Raw genomic sequence first — 25996 nt, 5'->3', positions numbered from 1 at the left:
AATCCGTTGCGCTTCCCGGGGCGGGGAGGGGGGCGCGGGCGTGCACGGCGCGCGGGGAGCCCCCGGGGCGGCGCCGCGGGCGGGCAGGGGGCGGCGGGGACGGGCTCCGCGCCGTGCACCGGAGGACACGGCGGCGGTGATGATGTGAGCGGCGCGGCAGCTGCAGGCCGGTTCCCCCCGGGAGTCGGGGCTGAGCCCGGTGGCCGTGGGAGGGAGAGGAGCCGGGCGGGGAGGGAGGAGGGGGCCTGGACGGGTCCGGGGGAGAAAAAGGGAGGAGCGGGGCCGGGGAGGGGGGGGGGGGGAGGAAGAGCGGCGCTGAGGGAAGCGCTGCCAGCCGGAGGAGCGGCAGCGGCAGCGGCAGGAGGGAGGCGCAGCCCGGCGGAACCTGCTCCGCTGCCCGTCGGCGCTCTCCCCGCGGAGGTAGGGGACCTGCTGCGGGGGGATGGAGGAGCATGGGTACCCTTCCTATAGCGCCCGCAGCCCCGCCTGGGAGGAACTGGTAGGTACATGCGTGCCTGGCAGTTGCACAGGCATTTCCTACCCTTTTTCCTGCCTGTATTGTTCAGCCGGGGGGTCGGGCTGTCATCCTTATCGGTGCCCCCCCCCCCCCCTTCCCTTCTTCCGACCTCGCTCCGCGCCGGAGCCCGGCCGCCGGCTCTCGTCCTCTCCCCGCGGGGAGCGGGGGGGGGGGGGGGGGGGAGTGTGGGAGCCTTTCAGCCCCCGCCGTGTCCGGCCATTTGCTGGCGGGCTCGTCCCTCTGGGGGACGAGTTCATTGCCCTTTCTGAGTTACACTGCCCGGGTGGAAAGCCTGGGATTAGCACCGAGAGCCTTGCCTCCAACTTTGCCGGGGGGGGGGGGTGGGTGGGTTGGATGTTGATACCATTAAACGCCTTCTCTTAGCACAGCAAAAGCAACGTGTCCAGCGTTGGGAGACAGTTTCCAGAAGGAGACACTTTTTTTCCCCTTCTTCTTCTGTAGCCAGGCTGGGAATCGCTCCCATCGCGGTGGTAAAGCGGGCCGGGGCTGGGGTAACCCCGCTGCCACCCTGCTTTGTGGGGTGCGGGGAAAGTGCGTGCCTTTCGGCTGCTGCGAAGGGAGCCGAGTGCCCAAACTGGCCGGGAGGAAAGCTGCGGTGCGGTGGCTTGTTTAAGCAACTCGGAGACCCTCCTTCCAACCGAAGGAAATCATGTCACCGGCATCCTCAGCAGGCGATAAAATCAGATTTCCCTTTTCAGGGCCATCTGGTCCCGCTCTTGGGCTTTTCTCCATTGTGCAAACACACTCCCCCCCCACCCTCACACCCCCACCCCCGCCCCCAGGCAGAGAGGGCTAAAAATAGGCTTTGGGTAGCTGCTTGGGAGATTTCAGGCTATCTGAGAGGTCAAGGCTAGGCTGTCTCTGGCCCTGAACTTGGTGAGGCGATGTGAAGCACGGACCCATGCCACTGCCAAGCTCCCCTTTAGATGGCTGTGCCATGTTTTGCTAACTCGTTGCGTTGGTCCAGGGCCCCTGGTTTTACTTGTAAACCCAGTTTTAAACAGCAGCCGGGGGTGAGCCACACTTTGCCTGGCTCGGTGTGCTCGCTCCCAGGAAAGCAGTAGCCCAGCCCTGGAGATACCCACGGTGAACTAAGTTCACCCCCTTCCCTGTTAGGATTTGTAGCCCTCCCAAATACATTTTTACTAGCCTCATTTTTCTTGTGAAGTTGAACATCCCCCTTCACTGCCCTCTGCAGTCCTCAAGCCCCGAAGCTGCTGCCGGAGATGCAGCTGTGATAGGGAAAACAGCTGTATGTGTGTTCCGGTAACATGGAGCTGACACCGAAAGGATCAGGCAAGGGAAACCCGAGACTTTTGCGTGGAGAGATGAAGACATTGTGGGAGGAAGGCAGCAAAGCTGATTCCCGCGAATGCGTTATCCTATTAAACAGTGACATTTAAATTGGCTGCCGTCATCTGAAACTCAGCTGAAACTCGGGAGGCAGATGGATTGCAGCCCCTCTGCTTGGAAATGCGGAGTCCTGGCTGAAGCATCTAAACCCGTTTCCTTCTGTGCGCAGGGCTCAGATAAACAAGGAGCACATCTTTTTTTTTCTTCATTTCCCCCTCCCCCAGTAAGGGCCAGGATTTGGGTCATGTTTATCATTTCATTGCTGCATTTGTTAAAGAGTACATCCATGAATGCAGTTTTAAGGTTAACCACTGCACTGATTTCCTTTACAAGACTCTAATTTCAGCTAAACCACTCAATCCTTTACCTGGTAACCTGCTGGTAAAATACATAGTCTTTGTGGCAAAAGCCACAACGTTCTTTGTATCTGCTCGTAAGCAGGCTTTTTATTATAATGGGGGCAAAGGGAGATTTAGGTGAAGGACTGCATGATGAAGGGAAAAAAAAGTGCCCAGACCACTGCGTCGCTCTCGAAACACAGAAAAAGAGCAGCAGGATAGGGGAAACTATTTATTGCAGGTTTTGAATCTCTGCAAGTTAATTATCTATGCAAATTGTCAGAAGTAATTGGGAAGTGCTGTTCCTATAGCTGTTCTGAGAAATAAGTGATGGACATCAAATGGAGCCACAACTTCTCCTTTGCCTGTCAGGATTGGACTTGTCTGTGTGCAATTTCAAATTTCTATAAAATCCTTTCCTTAATTCACGGCTCACTTTTGAATGGAAAACTTCTTCCCGACTCCAGTAAGAGTTGCATTAGACCCTCCATGATGGAGCTAAATTAAAGTAACAGAAAATGTAAGGCTCATCCTGCATTCTTCCAAGAGAGATTCGGTGGCTTTGTACTCACAATACACATAATATATGTCTTACAAAGTTCTAGACCCAACTTTCAAATTTTATATGAGACCTGAGTCTTGACTTTACCTTTCCCTTGAAAGGCGTAGATGGGTCCTAACACTTTTGCAAAGCGACTCTTTATTTTGGTGACCTCCACTGGTTTACACCTTTTCACTCTGAAGCATACAACACATTTTTGTAACCTACAGGTTACAGGATTGCCTCGGCTACTCCCGAAACAGCCACGAGCAATGCAGTTACTCTCTTTAACAGTGATATACATACATTTTGTTATATTTTGGCTTCCCCTTTGGTAACTAAGGAAGCCAAGAAAGAATAACATTGCTAACTTGATCTGCAGAGGGAGTTCACACGGGCAGATCTGAAATTAATTCGCTCAGTGTTAACTGGGGAGCCCAGTTAAAAACTATAGTTATCACTAACCACCAAAATTAGGAAAGATTCAATCAAATCTTTTAAGCGTGATGAATAATGCATTCTTAACCTGACACATATACCACTATTCATCTAGATCCCCTCAGAACAACTTTTTGAGGTGGAGGAAAAAAAAGTATTACCCTTCAGTTTATAGATGCCAAAGTGACCTAGAGAAAAAGAGGTAAATATGCTTGTTACGAAGGGAATCAATATTAGAGCTGGAATAATTTATGTTCCTGGAATCAAATAATGCTTTAATCTGCATTATAAACTATAATCTCCAGCGCAGCTAGAGTGCATATGTATTTGGATTTTTTTCTACATTGCATATGCTTTTTAGCAACACATATTCTATTATTGGCACTGGATGTGGTCGAGTTAAAACGTTCTTACAGTGCATGTATGTACCCAGCACTTCGGGATTCTTGGAATAGAAAAGGCAGATCATCAGCTGATAGCCATTGCCATAGCACAAATGATGTCAGCGGAGCTGTTTTGTATCAGTTGAGCATCTCCCTTTGAATGCCAGCCTTTCTATATGCTTTTCACTAGTCTTCCCTTACTTCAGTTAGGAAATTTAAGGCAATTACTAAGAAGCGTGAAATTGAGTATGTTAAATGAAAGACATAGTGCATGCAAATATTGCATGTGTTTTTAATGGCTGCGTATAGCCCCGTATTCTTCAAGAGCCTGACTTGCAGAAGTCTAGTGGTACCGTTTGTACCACGGTATTCATAGCTGTATTCACTGAGCTGAAATGTGCTATTCAATATTTCTCATATTGAGTCTGACATGGATCACCTGGGAGAATTTCAGCTGTGAGATGAAGGGATGGAAGTCAAGTTGGCAGTCCTTATTGAGGCAAAATTTCATGGCTATCTTAGGCAGCTTTACGTGGGTAAAATCTGGAACTGGACCCTGATTATCTATTAATGCCTCTGAAAAGAAGAACAAGTGGAAACGGTGATATCTTTAAAACTGTCTCTGTGCAGGGACAACGTATACGTTTGTAGAAACAACTTTCTACGCTAACGTGAATGAATAACTCGGGTACTTTCAACAACGCTTAACAGTTGCTTGGTTTCTCCATTTTGAAGAACTCTGTAAACATTAGATGACTGTGGATTTTAGAGCCTGTAATTTCACAGATTCCACTACGTACTTCGCAGAAACTATATTCTCATTGAACTGCACTTGCGGGACATTTCCTATCATTGGCAGATTTAGGTTAATACTACTAAAATCTTCACATTAAGTGACCTGAGAGAACATTCGTAGTACTTTTTTTTCATAGCACTCTGAAGTTTATCAAGATATGATGAAAGAGACATGCTTGGAAGTGAAAGGCTGGTGCATTCTCTCCTTGTAACCCAATTTTTGTGTTTGGGCAGTCAGGAGAGAGGAAGATCACAACAGGGTAGCCCATGTGAGGATGCATGATGCCCTCTGCACGGTGCAGAAAGTGCGCAGAAGCTAGGGCTGATAGTTAAGCTCTGAAAGTGAACAGAAGTTGAAGAATTGTATTTATTGCCCATTGCACCTACAGATAGTCTTCTACTAGCTTTTATGTATTTGAGATGAAATCTTGTGAAGGAAATCTGAGCTGGCTATACAGATACCTAAGGAGATCTCCAGCTCCTCTGCTGGCATTGTGAAAGCCACCGGATGTCACTGGAGCCGTTATATTTAAAAACCAAATTATTAACTTGTTTCTATTTTTCCATCTAATAATGATGAAACAATGTATTTGCATCCATTGCTAAATTGTGCAATGTTTTATAAAATTCAATACAAGTTTTTAAATTAGCTTGCAGTGTAACCAATTGTGAGAGCAGTTTGAAAACAAACCAGATTAGTGTCTTGCTCTGGAAGATACTGGTGCTGTGCGTTTATTATTCCAAAACTTCAGTGGAAGGCTGTTTTTGGAAATACACTTCAACCACCTACTGTTTCTAGGATCGAGGTCTAAATATGTAAGGAACCAGATGATGTTTTATTAACAAAACCCCAAACACCCAAAGGTGCAAATTTGGGGTCATCAATAGAGTCAACTTCATGATCTCCCTGAGTTCAAACGTTCTAATATCAAATTATGCACTTGGGTGATACGCTGTCTTTGTGTGCCTTTCCCCCTCACTGGCTCGTCTCTCCCTTTCAACTGAATTTGGAAGCGTATTCTCCATGGGTGAAACTTGTAAACAGTTTTGCACGTAACTTCACGCAGGATTCTAGTCCTGTGATACAAATACATAGCAGTCACATCCACCGGTATTTTGAATGCTTTTTTAGTATGGGAACAGATCTAACAGTAACTAGTGTTGTTCAGTTAGCGCTGTTTAATTCAGTTGAATTAAATGGAGTTAGTCAGTCTTGCTGGCGTTCTGTTAGCACCAAGTGTTCCTCCAATCACAGTCACAATTACATGTAATACATGTTAGCATTAATTAGCAAACTCTGTCTTCTTGTCCTCTTGCAATGTTCAGTTGTCATTTACCTTCAAAAGACTCAAGGAATTGCAGTGAGATGCGTTCTGGCGTAATTTGCTATTCCTGAAATTAAGGTGGAGAAGAGGAAGAAAGGAGGGTGGAAAGAGCAAGTGTCTGTAAACATTGCTCTTAACCTATCTTTCTTCCTAGCCGTGCCCTAAATTAATTCACTGAGAGCAGTACGTACTTGCGCTTGCCCAAGTTTGATCCCATGTTTTTGAAAAAGGAGAACTCCCTCTCAGGTGAAGAGTGAGACAAGACAGAATCATCCCTTAGTTTCACAATTAGCCTGTAAGGAAAAGGGACTATATGAGAACTTCATCTATTTTGAGATGTGGTATTAATGGTAGGATTTAGGCCCTATTATTATTCTAATAGGGAATGTAGGTAATATGATCAAAATTCCTTTAAAATATAACTTAATAGAAATTCTGACATTTTCTTAATGTAAATGTTGACAATTTTTAAAATATAACTTAATAGAAGTGATCCTATGTGGAGGAGGGTAGTAGAATCGCATTTGAAGTCCCTGGTGCAGTAACACAGAACTAAGCCACAAGACCTGCAAGGCTTCATGGAAATATTTAATTTCCCCTACTATGAATAAAAGTCCCAATAAAAGAAATGGGATACTCTGGATTAGATGAAATTAAGATCGTGGTGAGGTGTCTGCAGTGTAGGATAGGTTGTACACTATGGGTCTGTTTTTGTTTCTCATTAACTGCTTTGTTTTTAGGTACTGCGACATTATATTAGCATATTAAGAGATGTCAGTTCCCTTTCTAGAAATATAAATAGAATTGTGGGAATATAGAAGCCACAAGTATTGATTGCTTTCTTATGTTTAATCCGGTCCATGCAGCTAGGAGTTGTGTGTTTTATTTAGTATTGCTGTGATTTAAATGCTTATTTTGAACACTGACTACATACAAGCCACAATAATTTCGAAGTCCCACAATTCAGAACATGTGGTGACATTTCGAGATCGTGTGAGCTGCCAGATCTGAGATTAAAAGGGAAAACTGACCCTTTCTTTCCCCAAAAGTAAAGGCTCCTGTTTTACAAAGACAAAAATGAATAGAATAAGAAGAAAGTTAAACTAACGGGAGAAAACAACTGGAAAGCAACGTGTGCATTTGCCAAAATTGTCCAACGCTTTGACGCTGAAGGACACCACAGGACTGACTGGCTGGAGGCATAGATAAGGAACCCATTGCATTTGATGCCGTCCATCCAGTCCCAAAACGACATCCAGTGCTCCCAAGGGAGAGCAACACAACCCTCAGCCGTGACCGGACAGCACGTGGGAAGCCCACCCGCGTTCAGAGCCGGGCGGTTTCGCTGTGCTTGCGTGAAACGTTTAAAACTTGGCGTTCCACCTCCCATTGACGGTCACCTGCTTTTGTAAACCACACGGCGGTGTTTAGTGAGGGGTGTGAACGGAAGGAGCTCACATATAACCGGAGGGCCGCGCTCTGCCTGTGCCTCGTCCCACCTCCCGAACCACGCGGGACTCCGTTCACGCGGGAGCGGCGGGACGCGGGGAAGCCCGGGCAGGTGCGGGGGGTGCCGGGGGCCCTCCCCACTCGCCTTCGCCTCTTTCGCCCCTCGGACTCGCCGCCCCGGCGCTCACCTGCGGCGCGGCACAACCTCCCCCCCCCCCCCAGCCCCGAGCCGGCCAGGCCGGCGGGGCGGCACCGGCACCCGCCGCCGCTCGGCGCCCCCTGGAGCCGGCGGCCGCTCCCGGCGGCTCCCCGTCGGCAGGGGCGCAAGGGGCCGGGCCCGTCCGTCCCGGCTCCGCCCGCCGGCGGGTGGCGGTGCCCGAGCCCCCTGCGAGCGGGGAGCGGTGCCCGCCGTGGCCGGGCCGGGGCGGGCGAGCGGCCCTTCCCCGTCAGAGGGGGGCGGCGGAAGATGGCGGCCGGGCGGTCCGCTCCGCGCCGCCAGCGCCCGGCTCCGTCCCCGCCGCCTCCGTCCCCTCCCCCCCGCGCCGCCTCTTTCCCCACCCTCCCGCGCCGCCTCCTCCTCCTCCTCCTCCCCGGGGAGGGGAGCGGCAGCGGCTGCCCTGGCTGAGCCGGGCTCGTGTGCTCTCTCTCGGCAGGAGTCCGGAAAGATGGCCGGGGCCGAGTCGGGGATGAGCGGCGCCGGGATCCCGCAGCAGCCCCAGCCCCAACCCCCGGCGGCGGCGGCGGGGCCGGCGGACGAGTCGTCGGACAGCGAAGGGGAGCACGAGGGCCCCCAGAAACTCATCCGGAAAGTGTCCACCTCGGGCCAGATCCGCAGCAAGGTAAGGGGGGCAGGAGCCGGCGAGCCCCGCTGCCTCCGGGGCAAGTTTCTCCATCCTCATCCTAGAGCGGGGCCAGCCCGGAGCCGGGGGCGGCCGCTGCATCCCGCCCGCATCCCCGGGAACGGCGGCGGGGGGGGGGGGGGGGCGGTGAGGCAGCCGTGCCTCTTCCTTCCTTCCCTCTCCCCTCCTCCCCGTCCAGCTGTTGCGTCCACATCTGTCCCCGGCTGGCAGGAAGAGCCCCCCGGGGCGGCGGGGCTCCGCGGGGCCGGAGGGGAAGCAGCCTGCTCCGGCAGCCGCCCTGCCCTGCCTGGCGTCCTGGGTGTGGGGGAAGCGGCGGGCTGCCTCCCTCCGGCTCCTCTTCCTCGGCAGCGGGCACCGCTGCCGCGGGGATCCCGCCCTGCCTCCGCACAGCGCGGGTGGGCTGTTTCAGCCAGCCCTTCCTCACCAACTTCCCCCCCCCCCCCCCCCCCGTCTTCTTCACCCCCGGTCCCGGGGGGCCGCCGCCGTGCGCTACGCCGGAGCGGCAGGCAGCGGCAGGCAGCGGCAGGCAGGGAGCCCGTGGTGGCACATCGGGCTGCCGTTTGGGAGCGGGAGTGCCGCGAAGGAGGGAAACGCGGTTTCCAGTTTGAAAGGCACCTCGCGGGACAGGAGCAAACTTCTGTACATCCTCGCTCGTGGGGCTGGATACGTAAAGCAGCTGTCAAAATTTCAGGTTAATGCAATTTTTTGGCTGGCTCGGGCTGCCGAAGTCGTCCTGGTGGAATTAACTTTTTGACGGATGGTGTATTTACATCACGTTTTTTCCTGTAAAATGAACTTCAACAAGTATGCATTTAAAAGTATAAAAATAGTGAGACCTGACTTACTTTCTGTGTAGAGGGATCCCATGACTTTCTAAAAAGCGTGGTCCACATTTGGTGATGGGATCTGCACAAAGCCCCATTGGGGAGAGCTTATGGGTGCAGTGACATCAAGATCAGAGGTTTTGCTGTAAGCGTCTGGTTTGAGCGGCAAAGTGACTCCATCCGGGCCCAGACAGATCACTCATTTTGATTTCTACACAATGTGGTGGTGTTTCCTTTACAGAGCACCCATTAAAGTTAGTAAGGAGCTGTTTGTGGAGTCCTGTCGGATTGGTGCTGTTCTTCCCTTGAGCTTTCGCTTCTCACACTACATCCAAAAGGCAGCCACCTTTAAACACAAAGTACTGGTTGTTAAACAGTAGCATTATCCCGTTATGTGAGGTGGAAAGCAATTTTTTCCTGAAACCTCCTAAACACAACATTTCATCCCATTTTATTGCTAAATGTTAATTTTGCATTTGCGGATGTTGGGCCTGGCTGAAGGGTTACTGTAGTAAATAATATACAACTATTGCATCGTGTTGAAAACGTAGTCCTACACAAACTTTCAGCTTTAACACCATTTCTGTGTGGTGGTCTTCAAAATGTTTTAGAAGTGACAGAACATGATGCTTTATTAGCTGTAGTGGTGTTAAGTGTATTCGAGGGTTTGCTGTCATAGAGGTTGATACTTGCATAAGGAAAACATGCAGACTGTGAGTGTTACTGAAACAGGTTTGTGAGCGTGAGATCCCAGCCAATTCTTACCAACTGTTACAGGGTGGTGGGATATTCTGTATCTGAGGGCTGTGAATGAATGCAAAGCTGGGGTCGCCTGAAGTTCTAAGACAGCTCTACAAGTGATGCTTTTGCTTATCTTAGTTTGCATCTCAGTTCTATTTCTGTGAATCGGATATATATAGGAAAAACTGAGTGCTGACATAGTTGGAGTCATAAAATGTTGCTTTACTGGTTGCAATTTACAATAATATGCAACTCCAAATATAAACATCTTTCCATTTAATTAAAAGTGATATATCTTTGTTAAAGATGAGACCCATGTTAAATAATTCAGTAGCACTTTATTTTATAACTCACGATGCATTATTTAAAAGTAGCTATATTTAGACAGACAACTCCCATTTAGTTGAAGGGTGTTGTATGTTTGCTGTTGTAGTAGTTGGTGATCAGTGGTTACATGAAACCACTAGAGCAAGGAACATCAGGGAGCTGCTCTTTTACCCAGCTAGTCCCTTTCATTCAAATTAGATTTGTTAAGCTTCACTTACTCGATGAATGTGTTTGTAAGCTAAGGTTTTAATTAAATGGATTGGGTTTGTCTTACAGCTAAGAATAGACTTTTGAAAGAACCCAAAACATGTATATTACATTTATCATTGATGCTTGCGGGCCGTTTAGCACTGTGCTGTTTTTCTCTGGAGATTGCTTATATACTTACTTGAAGCATTTCAGCAACGTGGTATTGATTCCTTAGCTCAGAACTATACCCAAAAGTCTCTGCTGGTAATTGTTTTTATTTTACTTAAGGAAGATGTTATTTTTAGATGTTTTGGTACAGTTGATCATTTGTGAAAGCTACCATATGGTGATACTTTGCAGATAGAATCATTCAGGAGTGGATTTTTTTAAAGTGTGTATAATAAGATTTAGCAAATGTATGTATAAGAGCAAACCCCTTTCGCTAGCACAAACGTAAGTCTAAAGATTGCTAACACCTGTAGTGCTCAAAGGGAGTTTTTAAGCTTTGCCCTCTTCCTAAATAAAAACAATTATTTGGCCGAGGGCAGGGGAATAAAAAACAGAATGGGAAAATTAAAAGAAAGAATACTATATTGGCAGATGTAATTACATTGAAGTTCATTGCTTGTTTGTGATATGCTAATCATATGCTCACATTTCTGCTGAGAAGTCTGTTGTCCAGTTTTACCATAGCTTGCCCATGTTGAATAGCAACTTCCTCTGCAAACTGCTTGATTGATTTCAGTGGAACTACTTTTACAGTAAATCTCTATGAGAAACGGATGGGTGATAGGGCCGGACATTTATGTAACTTCTATTATGGGTGTATTTTTAGTTTATACATATGTATTCCTCACATTTTTAGAGTACTTTAAAGGCATGTCTGTGTCAAAATATGGACATTATTAATTTCCCCAAACAGAAAACTTGAAGATCAACATGTTTTGATGTCTGCAAACCTGAGGAGGAGAGAACAAGTTGTGGTGCAAAGGACTAAACTATTCTTTGGGCCAACACCTTGTTTGTACCTAGGAGCTGTTTGCTCAAGCCCCATACTTGGTTATAGGGTGACACTGTAGCAGTAGGTGTCTTTAGGGGAGTCAGGACCAAATTAATTAGCACTTTTGTGAGATTAAAGCCAGCATCTTTAAACCCCATCCTGGAAGCTGTTGCATCTGTGAAGCTCGTGTGTGTTCCCTGGACGAAATGCAAGGGGATAAACAGGTGGCAGGTACTCTGTGAAGTTCGAGCAGTTTTGAGCCAAAATCCCCAACGGAGAGCATTGAAACAATTCTTGACTTCGTGATGTCTGCCCACCATTTCCCCCCACTCTGGGAGACCTGAATATTTAGTACATAAAAAGTGTCTTGGTAAAAAATATTTTTGGAATATACGTTTTGTTTTTATAAGGACTTTGGAAAACTGTAGTCGGACAGTTTTGAAGCAGTATATATGATAATGTACAAACAGTGTTATATTGGGGATTGAAGTCGTGGCAAGTTCTCCGTGCATCTGCGTTAAACTTGGCTTCTTAACTTTTAAAGATGCTGGTTAAGACAGTCAGCGTCGGTGCCTTCCTTAAATGAAACAGATGACTTCAGTCCTTGGGGATACAGCCCAAAAACTCTGCCTGTCATCAGCTGGCTTCTAGTTTCTTTAAAGTTAATCACTGTAGTGCAAAGTACATTCCTTAAAAAGATGGTCTTGCTTCAGTTCTTTATAGCTGGAACCTGTCGAGAAGGGAAGGTTCAAATTAGAGCTGACACTTTTTAAATTCTGCTTGTCTTGGGGATGAGCACAAGATTAATAAATGAAGCAGTCCCTGGATACTTGGAAGTAGAGTTGTCAGATGTGCACCGTTAGAGTTCCTACTCTTGTCTTGAGTACTCTCTGCTAAAAAGTGGATATGAAGGATAGCACTTTCATCGCTGACCTGGCTTCCTACTTTAATGGGTCCATGTGCAGTTAATGGGAAAGCTCTGCTGGATACATGTTTTGCTCACCCAGTTGTGGATTTGAATCTGGCCTGTGTTTATTTTTGGATGAAGCAGACATTCTGGAGCAGAAAGTATAAATCAGGAAATGCAGGAAAATACGGTGTATTGAGCAAGATAAATACACTTGTAATGTATCTGGGAGAATGCTTTCTTCCTCTCCTTCACCCCCAGTGTTTTTTGTTAATAATGAAGTTGCTGTAACATGGGAGATGTTCAGAAACATGAATGTGTTATAATTAGTGGAGACGATACAGTGTTGTTCAGTTAAATGGCAAGAGTTGTTCCTAGAATTATCTTATCTGAGGTCTCAATATATTTTTTTTAGAGATCCTAAATCATTATGGAGTAATACAAGTAAATTAATTAAATTCCCCACTCTGTTTTTATTGGCCTTAGTGGATAACACCAGCCATTTAGGAACTGAGCCTTCAAAAAATTTCTAACCTCTTCCATATGGTGACATTTGACAGTGCCAAGTCCCAGTAGTCACTTCCTGTTTGTTTCTGGTATACGTTTCTCTCCGATTACCATAGCTTGTTAATTCACCTAAATGTAAAGTGCAGTGGTTGATACCGCCGTTAGACTTCATGAACATCATTCCCTGCAATGTAATCCGCTTTTTCTAGCTTTGATAGTTCCCGATTTACTCAGCTAAGTAGTGGTTGATTCCTTTCTGGTTAAGGAAACATGATTTTTATGCACCAGAAGTTCCCAGGAAAATGCCACGATAGCAAAGTTAACCCTGATGGGGATCCTTTATGTGCATTAGGATTGTCTGAATCTGCAGAGCTTCAAAGTGCGTTGTAATTTGCAATTTATTCTGCAACTGCAGTAGCACATATAGTGTCACTAAACTTTATCGTTGTGTTTACACAGCATGGGGCAGAACTAAAGCGACCAAGTGCGTAGCAATCATCCTCAGGTTCTTGGCACCTGGCAGAAAAGATTGAAGGGTGCTGCAGGATATCTGTCTTCAGTAGTTGTATTTTCCATCATTTTCGCTCTGCAATTAAATTAGTTGTACTGTATATCCATCCTTAGTACAATGTTTCACCAACTTTTTTTCACAAGTGTTGTAAAATCTGGCAAATTGGCTTCCCTCCCCGCATCCTGGGGACTTGAACCTTTTTTTTGAAGTGAAATATTCAGAATCAGTTCATCAGTGTATGTTTCTGATATATGCAGACACACGCTTATGCACAGAGCAATATATTTAAGGTTTCATATACATATATTATTCAGTTCTAGAGTATGCCTGGACGAAGCAACCAGTTTTTAGCATGAAATAGTGTACAATATTTGTTGCTTCTCATACTTGCTGTATCTCTGCGTAAGTTTTCAAAAAAGTGTCCATTAATGGAAAATTTCAGCCAAAGACATGATAGTTTGCGGAAGTTAAAAATGACTGAACGTGCTACGCAGAAGTGAGCAGGGTTAGAATGGAAAGAGTTACACTATTTAAGGCACAGTGGTCATTAACACTCCAGATTCTGACACATGTTTGTATAAAACTGAAATGAAATCTGCCAGGGCATTTTAGTGATGCATGTATTGGCAAAGGTTAAATTGCTAGCTAAGTACCAGAAAGGAGGAGCTTGTAACATTTTTCAGTAGATATTTGCAAGCAGGTCTTCAAAGAAAATGTTGCTTTTGGTCTTTTTTTTTTTTCTTTCTAGAATCTTTAAAGGATTAATGCTATTTTGTATTGAAAGATAACATGAATTATACTTCCCCCCCACCCCCACCCCCAGCCAGCTGGTGAGCTGTGAATGTGAAAAAAGACAAGATAATCACACTCTCATCTTTAATATAAGAGATTTTGATTGTTTTGTGTTTTGTTCCAAGGAGCTGGGAAATACTTTTCTGCCAAAAAGATCAGGTGAAACACATTGCGCTTGTTGTGTAGTTTAGAGAGAATTTCTGTTTTTTAAGAAGCACAAGAAGAGACTAATTCAAGAATAAATGACAACTGGGAATCCCTTTCCAAGATGCCTTATCTTGTGAACTTCATGCGCACAGTCCCAAAGACACATAACAGCCATGCCAGAGCTCAAGAAAGGACTATTCTATGACTGGGTCTTTATCCATGTAAGGATATATGGATAATTTGCAGACATTTTGAGTTGTTTCTAGCAGTTACATCAGAATCCAAGATGCAAGACTGCTGTATGACTGCTGTATGACTACTGTATGACTAGCTGGACTAGCCAAGTTAGTTTGGATATCTGTGGCAGAATATGTAGAATTAGAGTGATTTTGTAATTGAATTAGTGATCAAAAGAATAGTCTGTCTGGCTATCACAAAGCCTTTATCTGAAGGGAAGTATTGAATCGTCTTGACTAGCTGAAGATGATAAAAGGCAGCTTAGACCAATGTTCTTACTCTGGAAGACTCCAAAAGGCTAATTTTTTTTTAAAACAATGTAACTCTTATTTTCTTTGAACTCTGACCAATCATACTTCTGGTAAGGGATCTATAGAACAACATATATAGTCTGGAGACCTCAAAATCTAAGCGCAGCAAGAAGGTAATGTGTGTTTGTGTGTGGATTCATTGAAGCTCAGAATATGGAGTTTTGGGTATAAAAGAATGCTTCTGTAGTCATTCTGATGTTTTGGATGTTTTCCTCTGATAGGGATAATTAAGACATAGTTCGGTGTCTTGTGAAGGTAGTTCAGTAGCTCACTTGCAGAGGAACCACAAGACCAATATTTTGTTCTGGTTGGCCATTCAGTTTTTGAGATTCTTTACAGTTATTTGTAGCGTAATTGGATGTGATGTTATAAAGTTATTGACAGCATGGCTAGCTTTGTTCATTTTTTTCAGTTTGATACTTTAGTACCTGGACTTTGTCTTTTATGAAGAGAGATAACTCTTTCTTTCACCTTTGTATTTGCCGCCTTCTTACATTACTGTTTTATCCTTTCCCCTCCTGCCTCCAAAAAGTAAGTTAGGTTCTCCAAAATCTTCTTTTAAAAACCTAAGAACAGGCTGCTGAATAACAGTGCAGTAACCATAGCTCTATTATACTAAGTTCAAGCCAGAACTCTCAGTTTGCTAGCAATGGCAAAAAAAAGCCTGGCTTGGGGGCATCCATAACTTATATCCTCCACATCATAATAAAAAGAAACCTCGTTCTTTCTTAATGTAAACATTGCATTTATCACAGCAAACAAGCTTAATGCTGACCCAAAATAAATATTATTTCATTGAAATGCTAAAAATAAGACCACTGCATTAGATGCTCTTTCAAATGAAATAAGAGATTTATTCTAGTAAAATGTTTAAGCACATACTGAAACACTTCAGTCGTCCTGGACACTTTTATATGATTAATTACTTCTTAAAATTAAGCCAGCGCTTAAGTGCTCATTGGATGTGGGCCATAAAAATTTCGTACACAAAGTCAGAACGTAGTTGACTTATAAAACTTTTACTGTGTAGGAATTATCCTGATATATTGCACAATTATGAAGAAAGAACAAATCATTTTTTTTTCCAGCTAAGTTTTTCGTTTGACTAATGTTCCTGTTTAGGAATATTTCACCGCTTGGATACTGAAAGCACGATAACAAAAACCTGAGCTGTACTCCTGGGAGAGTTAACGTTATTGTAATGAATTCGGCAAGGTTTTACACATGATGAGAATTTATTTGTTTATTAGATGGGCGGCGTGAGATTTATGATGATCTGAACCATTCATTTCCTTGCCTTTAAATGTCTGGGGTTTGCAAATGGTGCGAGATCGGGCTACTTTATTGTCACTTAGCAACCTTAATAGGGTTTTGAGGCTGAGTAGTAGCTTGTGGGTGGTGAGTCTCCCTATGTATTTGCCGGGTGGGAAGCAACATGAGCCCCTCTGTGGGCAGCCGCCGGGAGGATGCGTGTCCAGCCCATGCCAGGGTCTGTATAGATGTGCTGGCTGAGGAGAGCCGGCGGTGCCCTTGGTGTCGTTTTGCACTTCTGGCATAGTTTTGTGCTGGGAAGATCTGCCGAGGTTTTTCATGCCTGTGGAGATTTAAGTGGATCTAAAGGGCTGTCATGCTGCTCTGGTCAGTTATGTCCTGTTGTGTGGTTGCTTAAATTTAGCAACCGAGTTTGACTGGCTTCAGTTTGACAGCTGGTAGTCCTTATTGCTACTGTGATGCTCTGGAGCGAGAGGGAGGTCGGTGTTTTCCCAGCTCTTGGTGAGAAGGGTGGCTTGCTCTGGTTCAGCTAAGGATGTCGGAAAGGATCAGTGTGGCTAACCAGCAGTCCTGGCTGCCTGTCGGGCAGAGACTTCTTCCCTCCCTGTGCGCACACTGTTGATCATGAGGACGGGCACATACTTGTGTGTTTGTTTTAATGCTCCCATAGAGATATCTTGCTTCTTGTTCTCTCCCTCCTTTCCTGCCTACTGCTGTCACAGTTTCTTCAGGAATTTGAACAGAGAAAGGGTGACATCCCTTTTCCTTTCAGCCTGTGCCTCTGCAAGGTTTCTCCCAGTAATCCCCATAAAGGGAGGAACTGCCCAAGACCAAAAAGTTTGTTGGGCACGGAGTCTTACAAGAGGGTGCAGATACGCGAAGGTGCAGATACATGAGGTTGCTCCCCTGGATAGTTTCACTCTGCACTGCCTCCTCCTTCAGTGTTACTGATCAATCTTGGGAGCAGACGGTTCACTGAGGAGCTATTGACTTGAAAACTAATGCACCCTTTTTGCTGATTTTTCAGCTATTATTGTCATTTTTTGCCTGTTATCTTGGGGAGCTTCACACGAGTTACGCTACAGACAAACATTGATTAGCCTCAGTCTTAGAGGTCCGTTAAAGTGAAAAAAGAGAGAGCACAAAGAGTAAAAGGGGGTTTGTGAGTCAAAGATCTCATCACTGAAAGAATATGATGGTGTTCATGGTGTAAACAGTAATTCTTGCTATTGTATATTAACTTGATATATTTATAATACCTGGATTCTGCCTGGGAAGAATGCTGAGAGCGTGCAGGTCTGCAACAGGGAGCTAGTGTGAGTTACTTGGGTGTGAGATGAAGAGCCAATGTTTCTGATTAAACCTGAGCTTTTAAGGAAATAAAAAATATTTTTATCGTTTACACAGCTTCTCATTACAGACAAAATAAACAGGAATAACCTTCAGAGCCATCTATCTCATGTTGTTAAACTTGATTTTCTTTCCCCTGAGTGAACTTGTTTAAGCAAACTTTGCCTATAACCTAGAAGTGTGCATTATAATGCTTTTGTAGGGGGAAACCAGAATTTAAGAAAACTTCTTCATGTAGCTCAGTTGACTGCATCTTGGGTTTTTTTTGGTTATGAGTGAATGCTGGGCTAATACACGTTTCTATGCTGCTTCTTGCCTGCTTCTGGAAGCAGGCAAGCTTTAGGAAGCAAAGAAAGGACTTTTACCTGTACTGAGTCCACTGGTTAACATTTTGTAGAGAGAACATTTTGGTCAATGTGCCTCAAAACTGTGCCGGCAAGATAAAATTTATACCTGAGACACTTTACTGCTTAGGCCAGTGGTCCCCAACCTTCCCCGATCCACTGGCAAATAAGCTTTAAAAAATTCGAAGGCAGTTACACAAGTTAGGGTCTGTGCCTGTATCCTGTCTACTAGATGACAAACTTTTTCCCTTGCCCTACTTGGTGATTTTATAAAATACGTAAAAAAAAATACTCTGGGCTTCAGACTGTTGTCAGATTTCTATCTATGCCCCTGATCCTGCATCGCAAAACTCTGTTCTGCTGCTTCTTCAGCATTTCAAAGGAAAAGAAGATCCTAATAAGTACAGAACTTCTGATGAGCTCTTGTCAAAAGCAAGCTATTAAATGTGCTGGCAATGTCAAGCCGTGTGCTTAAAAACCCATCAGTGCTTTTGTGTATTATCTCATGTTACCTGGTGTTGCCAGGTAAATGCAACTGCAGCGAATAGCTTTTTTTTTTTTTTTTAAAGAATACGTAATCTTTATTCCAGTTTCTTTAAGCTTTGCATTTTTCCATAGTTCTGATTATATGTACACTTCAGATGATCTTACTTATTGCATAAAGAGACCAGTAATTCTGTGCACGTGTGTGTGTGCGCATGCGAACCAATACTGCATTCTTTTTTTGCTTACACTGTTTAGAGTAAAAATAAAAAATTAAAAAAAAAAATCAGTTTTTCACTTGGTCACTGTGTGCACCATTGAGGAGGAGATACAAGGAGTTAACATCACAGGTTCTACTGCTTCCGCAACCTTAGTCAGCCAGGGATCTGCTGCCAACAGTTTTACAAAGGGCTCCTATTTCAAATTACCCTTTGAGCCCGTGATAAACCTGTGTCCCTGGGAGGTGGTCTCACAGTGAGGAGTTGGAAATGACTGGGAAATCCTATATTTTTCTATTTGAGTAAAAAAAAAAAAAAAAGTCACAGCCAGGGCAAGAGGCAAATGAGCTTCTGCTGAATTTTATGCTAAGGATGATTATACCTTTTCTTTGAAATATACACCAAGGTTATTTATAGCTAATCCACAGTTTAAATTACTGTGTGTAGGTGTGAGAGGTTATAGAGAGGGACTTGTTCTAGAAGAAAAATATTTATGGGGGTTGTTACAGAATCATAATGGTAATTTGGGTTGGAAGACACTTTGGGAGGTCATCTGGTCCCACTCCACGCTCAGAGGAGGGACATTTTCAAAGCAACATTGGGTTGCCCAGAGCCGTGTCTCCCTGAATGTCTTACAGATCGCTAGAATATGGTTCCTGATTTATTTCAGATTAAGTATTCTCTCTCTTATTTTTACACAAATGTTGAGGATAACCTGTGTCTGCTGAGGAAGATTTGTCAGTATTTAAAGGCCTAGTTAAATACTTTCAGAAGCAAAAAAATTACTTCTTTTCAATGGTACAACTTTAAGAAAGGTCTTAAAAAAAGGAAAGTGCCTTTCTTCTCCCCCCCGCCCCACAACATGGAGCAGGAGTGAAATGGTGTGGTTGCTCTCTATTTATAGATTCAGTAATGTGCCAGTGTACACTTATTATACCTAATTAGGAGTATTCTAAATAACTTTTTGTTTGCATTACAGATAAAGCTGTGTGATTGCAGATCAATGGCATGGAATCATGTCATGCCTTATCAAGGTCTAAAGTCTTTCTCCTCTCTCTAAATTAAACCTCCCTGGACTGATTGCTATTTTTGAATAGTCTCCCTACTATAGCCGTGAATTATCTGCCGTAAGACTGTTTGTATGCTGCTTTAGTTAAAATTTGAAAGCTAGAATTTTAAGAGGCACTCAGGGGAACTGGGAACTAAACTAAACTAAAATTTCCTACAAAAGGAAATTGCAAGAACTTAAATTATTTCCACATTTTCTTTTGTTTCTGGTGTCATTCTGCATCATGTTTGATGACCTAGGGTTTGACTGAGATGCAGCTGGTCAAGATGCAGTTGAGGGTGCCTGGGTAGTGCTGCACCATCTTCACTGTTTTTCCCACATAACTGGGTCTAGCCACTGGAGGTGATTTTGCACCTCTTGCAGGTGGTGACAGATGACTTAGAGGTCATGAGTATGTACAGAAAAAGACCCATCTAAAAGCAGAAAGGAAATGCTTGGCATAGAGACTTGATAAAATGTAGACTTCTTGGCCGTTCGTGTCCTGGATATACTTTTAATGCTTTCCCTCTGGTAAATTGTTTGTTGTGGAAGTGATTATAAAACTTCTGAAACTGTGCAGTTTAGTTGAAAGACTGTATGTCTCCTGTTTGAGCCCAGGCTTGGTCTTCCATTTTACTTGACCTTGGACCACTTAAACTTTGTTTGTTGTTGCTAATACCACTAATCAGTTTTACCACAGCATATGGCGATGGAGAAGTACCGATTCCAACTCTTCTCCCCAAGGTGTTAAGCAATACTAAAACTCTGATTCTTGATGTGTGCAGAATTTTGTTGTGTACGGAAAAGAACTTCTGTGTTTTTTCTTTTATTGGGGAGATATGTAATGCAACTTAAACAAAAAGAAGTTTATACTAAGCTGTATGACAAAAATGATATGCAGCATCCACAGAAAAAAAATAGTTGGTAGCGCTGAATTTTGCTTGGAAAATTTGACCAATGATTAAAGCCTAAGAATATGTGCAAGGCTGTATTAGAAACACATATAATAGAACTTTTGCTCTCTAGGTAGCTACACAGTGTATAAAATTATTATTCATCTTGATAGGTATAAATAAGGAAAAATGTTCTGGTACCTAAGGTTTAATAGTGGCTTTTGTTTTAATTGCAAAATTACCTTATTTTTAGATGGAAAGATTGAAAATCACTAGCAGTATCTTGTTAAGTGGTATAATAGGCTGAGTTTTTCTGTTCTTTAGAGCCTCCTAAATTTGACTGAATTTGCACTTAATTTTTACCCTAGGGAATGGAGCTTACAGGGGAAATTTCTGTACATGCTATCTGAAAATTGCTTATTCTTAGATTCTTTTTTTTTTTTCCTTAACCATTGTGTATAGCTTGGTTATTCTCATCTTTACAGATGTTTCTTTCAGGTTTAAAGTTCAGGAAAAGCAGTGCCAGGCATGAAGCCTGAAGTTCAGGCAGTTCCCTGACAGAGTAGCGCCTATTATAGAAGCACTGTTTATATAGTTCCAGTTAAGACCATCATAGCATGTCTATTACAACTATCTCCTTTTATATATTGGCTATAAAAACTAATTCTAAACTGAAACAAGAATGTGGTCTTGATGTTTTATTGCTTAGGGTTAATATATTGTGAAAGTCCATTTGAGGGTATTCAAGAATAAATGCTGTTCATCATTGCAGTCTCTTGGCAACCTGTGCCGGGTTCATTGCATGTAGGGAAGCAGCTGCCTGAGCATTGGTGGGATGTTTTTACCTTCTTTGTTATTTTTACAAGTTGCATAGAGGAGAGTACGATTTGAAATGTCAGCATCCTGGGATTTGGACAATGGGGATGGATATGCTTAGCGTTCCTAAAAGCTTTCACGCAAGAGAGTGAAGGGTGGAGAGGGCAGACAGCGCGTTTCATCAGTGCAGTTTAAATGGAGTGTAATGTGTGGGACAGCTTCCTTCTGAAGCTAGATCAAAGCAGAGGTAGAGGATTGTTTGCAGACAGCAAAGTAACTTGGGAACAGCTTTTTGGGCAATGTCTTGGAGACCTGGAACTACACATCCCAGTCAGTGACCTCTGAGTCTTTTGTTTTGGCCTGGACATGGGCATAACGTTGCCAATCAGTAGGACTGTTGTAGCTGCTAAGGGTGTCTTCGTGTGTTGTCACAGCCAACGGAGGCTTAAATGAAGGCTCAGTGGAGGAGAGGGTGTTCAGTGCATCAGCAAGGAAGGATGTAGTACATGATCCACTCATGTGTAAGCTCCTGCTCTGGACAGAGAACCAGACACAGAGAAATAAGGAGTATCTCTGGAGTAGGAGTGAGTGTGTATGTGATTTTAGTGCTTTGTGCAGGGTGCTTAGCACGCACCTAACCTTCTGCGTTCATAGTAAGCGGATCACACCGAGGAATTTTATAGCAAACAAGAAACAGGATTTAAGTGCCTGTAGATTGTGCTGACTGCTGCACGTGTGTGCCTAGAAATATCGTGGGGTGCCTTGGTCAGGAAGATGACCTGTGGGTGTTCCATCTCTAGCACCGTATCGGGTATTGCCTGTTGTAGTGGCTTTGTAACAGCTTTTCTCCTGGAAGCTAGTGATGCTTATGGGACATGCTTAATTCTGTGGGTGAATCTTAAAAGGGAGGATGTTGCCTGGAAGGCAGCGTTCAGCCTATGAAATTTTTCATTATTTTTCTGCAATCTGTAGCTCCTGAGGCACTCCATTTTTTGTTTTCATTATTTCTTCTCAGGTGGATCCCTACCCATGAATTCATGATGTTGTTTCAGTTAAGAGTATATTTTTAATTGCTGCTATTGGAGTCCAAATAGTAAAACATGACTGCCTGTCTTCTTAAAAATCCAGCTAACCCTTTCCATCTTTCAGGAGTGAAATGATGATGTTCTAAGCCTTGTATGTCTTCTGAGGATAAGAACTTATTTTAATTTAAAAACATTTATTTCCCTAATCGTCTGCTACACAAACGTGGAAGGCGTAGTAGGCTAGTGGGATCAGAGGACTGGGATGCGGATGCGAGGACTGGGATGTGGATGCAAGTACTGGAAGCCTTTCTGTAACTGTTAAGAAATTTTCGTTTTGCAAGGCATGTGTGTTTTGAAATGTGTATTCTCATGCCATTATTATCTGTACTTATGACATGAACTTGTATTTTAAAGCCTATCTGTCAAACTAGAAGGGCCAGATTTTTTTTTTCTTTTCTTTTTCTTTTTTGTTTCCCCTCTCAAATGAGCTTGGGGATTCTTCAGAAAACATTTTAATTCCTAAGGAGGAAGTTACAACTCCTAAGCTGAGATGGCTACTATAGAATCTATTGAACACTTGTTTAAAATGCCTTTTAATTTTTTCTTTAGTTGAATTGTGTACCACTTAGCCATTATGTCAAACACCTGTGAGGTCTGTTGGTTACAGTGGTGGGAAGGGGGGATGGCTGCCATGAGTGAGCTGTTTAAAGTTGTTTTCTGTTCTTGTGGCTTTTCTTTTCTAAAACAACTGGATAGCTTCAAAGGACTTTTGTGTTGCAGTGAACACCAGGGTAGGGTGCTGGGCCATAGTGATGATCAGATATGGCAGAACGCCGATCAACAGCTATTTTCTTGGCTGGGATAAACATCGTGACCTGTTGAGAAAGCAGCAGTGTAGGACTCTGTGCTAAAGCAGGATCTGCGCTCTGCCTGCTCACCAAAGCTGGAAGGGAGCCTCTCCGTTTGAGAAAACAACTGACGTTTTGGGGGTATAATTGGATGTTCTCACCTTTCTTTTTTACAGCATGTACTTCACAACTACTTTTCCAGTGAAACTGTGCCTCTGCCTGTGGTGATGATGACGATAATGATGCTGATTATTATTTTTATTGTATCACGCTTTACAACTTCAACTGATACATCGAGGAGGTGTCTGTCTGGAGGACAGTAGTGCCGTACTGAGGTGCCCTAGCTAGCCCTAAATGAACTTGCTTGCCTTCTGGACCCAGCGCAGTCGTCTCGGGCTTTGTTCCTAACGGAGCTAATTAGCTGGGCTGTTACATCATGCTAAAGCGGTTATCTTGCTTCCAGTTCCAATGTGCTTCATTTAGCGATAGCTCACATATCTCTGCAAAACATGGGGTTGTATTGTTTAGGCCTGTCCCAAAATACTTATGAGGAGAGATTTATAACAGGGTGCTCAGCTCTGCTTCCTTATTTCTTTGGTCTTTGCGCAGTGGTGAATTAGCTCCTTAGTTTGGGATGATTTCTTCTACGCTGCTGAAGGCCTCTTTTTGCAGCTCCAGTGTTCTTGTTTGTCTTCGTGTGCCTCACCACCAAACTCACCTTTCCACATCCTAACCAGCCCTCGGTGCTTTGCTCGCTCACTCAAGGCAATGATTGCCCTAGGAGCAGCCTGCCTTCACTTCTCTCTGTGCTTATTTAGGAGCAGGGTATCTGAAGGATTACATGAGGAGGGAGAGGGAGTTGTGTGCTAGCACTTTACTGTAGGGACAGTATCTGCTTTTTCCCACCTGCATGGTGCAATGAAATACCACTAAGCAGTGTGCAGCAAAACTCCAGAAGCATCCTGGTCATTGCCTTACTTCATTCAAGGACTGAGATCAGTGGATGTGGAAAATGGTACGAGGAAGAACCGTCTCATGTTTTCAACCTCTTCATTTTTTTGTGATCTGTGTCCGCAGTAAATAGTTAATGTAAAGCTGAAGCGGAAGGAGATTCGAAGTGCCCTAGTCCAAGTAAAAATGCCGACACTATGAGATGGTCTAATCAGGATCAGAGCTTCCCCGGTTCAAAATTTTCCAATGTGTGTTTGTTGCTTTTTTTTTAATTTGTTTGTTTTTTTTAATCGTCCATTGACCTAAGAAATACAGTTATTGTAGTTAACAATACTGTTATAACACACACTGACAAAATCCAGATAACTCGAAGTTGGGCTGACACTTGATCCTTTACTCATACTATTGTTCCATAATATTTTTTCCTCCATGACATCATGAACTATGAAAGTGCCAACATTTTTTTTTTTTTAACCGCCTAGCCTTTTCTTCCTTCATGCCATAACCTTTATGTTTAAAAATAACTTCTAGGTTTGGTTTTTTTTTTTTCTATTTAGTGCACATTTCAAGAGGAACCTGATGGCCATGTGAGAATGTTTAACATCTGCGGTGTTTTTACCACCGCGTATTCCAAGCAGTTGGCACATGCATTTATCTGCAGGGGTACAATGACATTTTTCTCAGCAGCTGTATCCATGACAACAACTGGGAATGTCCATGCCTCCTCTTTAGTTTTCAGAAGAATATGAATTCTTACCTTCCTAATGAAAGGCCTGGAAGCAAAAGCTGTACGATTTTAATCATGGCATATTCCCTTCAGCCATTCAATAATGGCCTCTCCCAAGTGTTTAGTATCAAGAAAGTATCAAAAGAACAAAATTAAAACGTGTATCCATGTGCACTGAGAGAAGAGTGAGTCTCTGTTTTGTGATCACCTGCTACAACCTAGGATGAATTGTGCAAGTGTTTGAAAAATGAGGGTACCTGGGAAGTTCATTTTATTTTCAGTGTTGACATCAAAACAAAGTATGTAATTTAAACACTTAAGTTCAGAGATGTGAGGAAGAGCGTACCGTTATGAAATGCATTTCTGTAACGCGACAGAACCATTCTCCCTGTGGGCCTAACGATCAGAGTTACTCCTGAGTAGTGCACTGTCTGTCTATCAACGCCATCTTTAAATCCACTGAGCGGTACGTGAAGTGGTACAGAAGTAGTAGATGGGGCAGCTCTTCAAGAGCACTCAGCATCCAGCAAATCCAAAGTGACTTATTTACATGCCTAAATGGGAGTTGTTGATGCTGAATGCTCTTGAAAATCTGATGGTGTTTAAAGCAGTCTCTTATGAACAGAGCAGAAGTTGGAGAATAAAACTAAGGGCCTGGGTAACTTTATTTTCTCTTAAACAGAAATCTGAATTCAAGGACGAGGCCAATATACACATCCTGCTACTATATAGGCTGCCAAAAAGCAGTGATTTCTTAGGAGCTGAGATTTTGATTGCTGTGGAAATGAAGGTACAAGACTTATTGCTTTGGGGGACTTAACATCCATCTTAACACCTCTTCTGCATACTCTTTACTCTGTTCTCACAAGTAGTTTCTGGACCTCCAAGAAGAGCCAACTATACTTCATACCAGGTTTTCAGATCATTTGTTGCTTTAGGAAACAAGAAACACTATGACAGATGGTAGAAGTATTTAAATTGATTTATTCATAGTTACCTGTACAAATGTTGTCTATTTCTTTCTTCAGATGAACGGGAGTGTGCGAAACAGGGTAGAAGACAGCTTGCTTACCATTTTCTGCCTCTTGCTCTCTGGCAAAGAGAGGGGAGGGAGGGGGAGTTGGTACCCTTAGCTTTTGGGAATTTGCAGGAGAACAAGGGAGCCACAGAAGTGATGGAAGGAGGGACTTCTTAGAAGCCCAGAGGGGCTTCTAAAGAACATGTTCAATTGAGGAAAGCACTGAGAACTGCTGGTCTACAAGGCAGAGACTTGGCCTCTAAGGCTGTAGGTAGTTAGGGAGAGGTTTGTGTGCAAAGCTTTTGAATGTTTCACTTAGCAGTTCTGAATTTTCACTATTTATAGGTATATTGTATGTTACAATAAAGTATTAGTTTCAGGGTTCAGAGTTGTTTGGTGCCTTTTGCTATGCACACCTAAAGGGAAAGAAGGTGGAGGCCAGCTGGCTAATGGCTTTGTCACACCACCAAACCTCAGTTTATGACTGTTT

At 43.7% G+C, this 25996-nt stretch overlaps 1 protein-coding gene across 1 annotated transcript in view; it reads left to right on the top strand.

Moving 5' to 3' along the window:
- The first annotated feature begins 442 nt into the window (after positions 1-442).
- DGKH (diacylglycerol kinase eta) overlaps positions 443-25996 on the top strand; it is a 168127-nt gene continuing 142573 nt past the window's right edge. The window contains exons 1-2 of the mRNA XM_050895256.1: positions 443-499; positions 7814-7999. Coding sequence (XP_050751213.1) covers positions 443-499; positions 7814-7999 — 243 coding nt within the window. The remainder of the gene's footprint in view (positions 500-7813; positions 8000-25996) is intronic.

This window comes from Gymnogyps californianus, chromosome 1, assembly GCF_018139145.2.
Source record: "Gymnogyps californianus isolate 813 chromosome 1, ASM1813914v2, whole genome shotgun sequence".
Taxonomy (NCBI): Eukaryota; Metazoa; Chordata; class Aves; order Accipitriformes; family Cathartidae; genus Gymnogyps; species Gymnogyps californianus.
The sequence above is the reverse complement of the archived record's forward strand: the minus strand, read 5'-3'. Positions and strand labels throughout refer to the sequence as shown.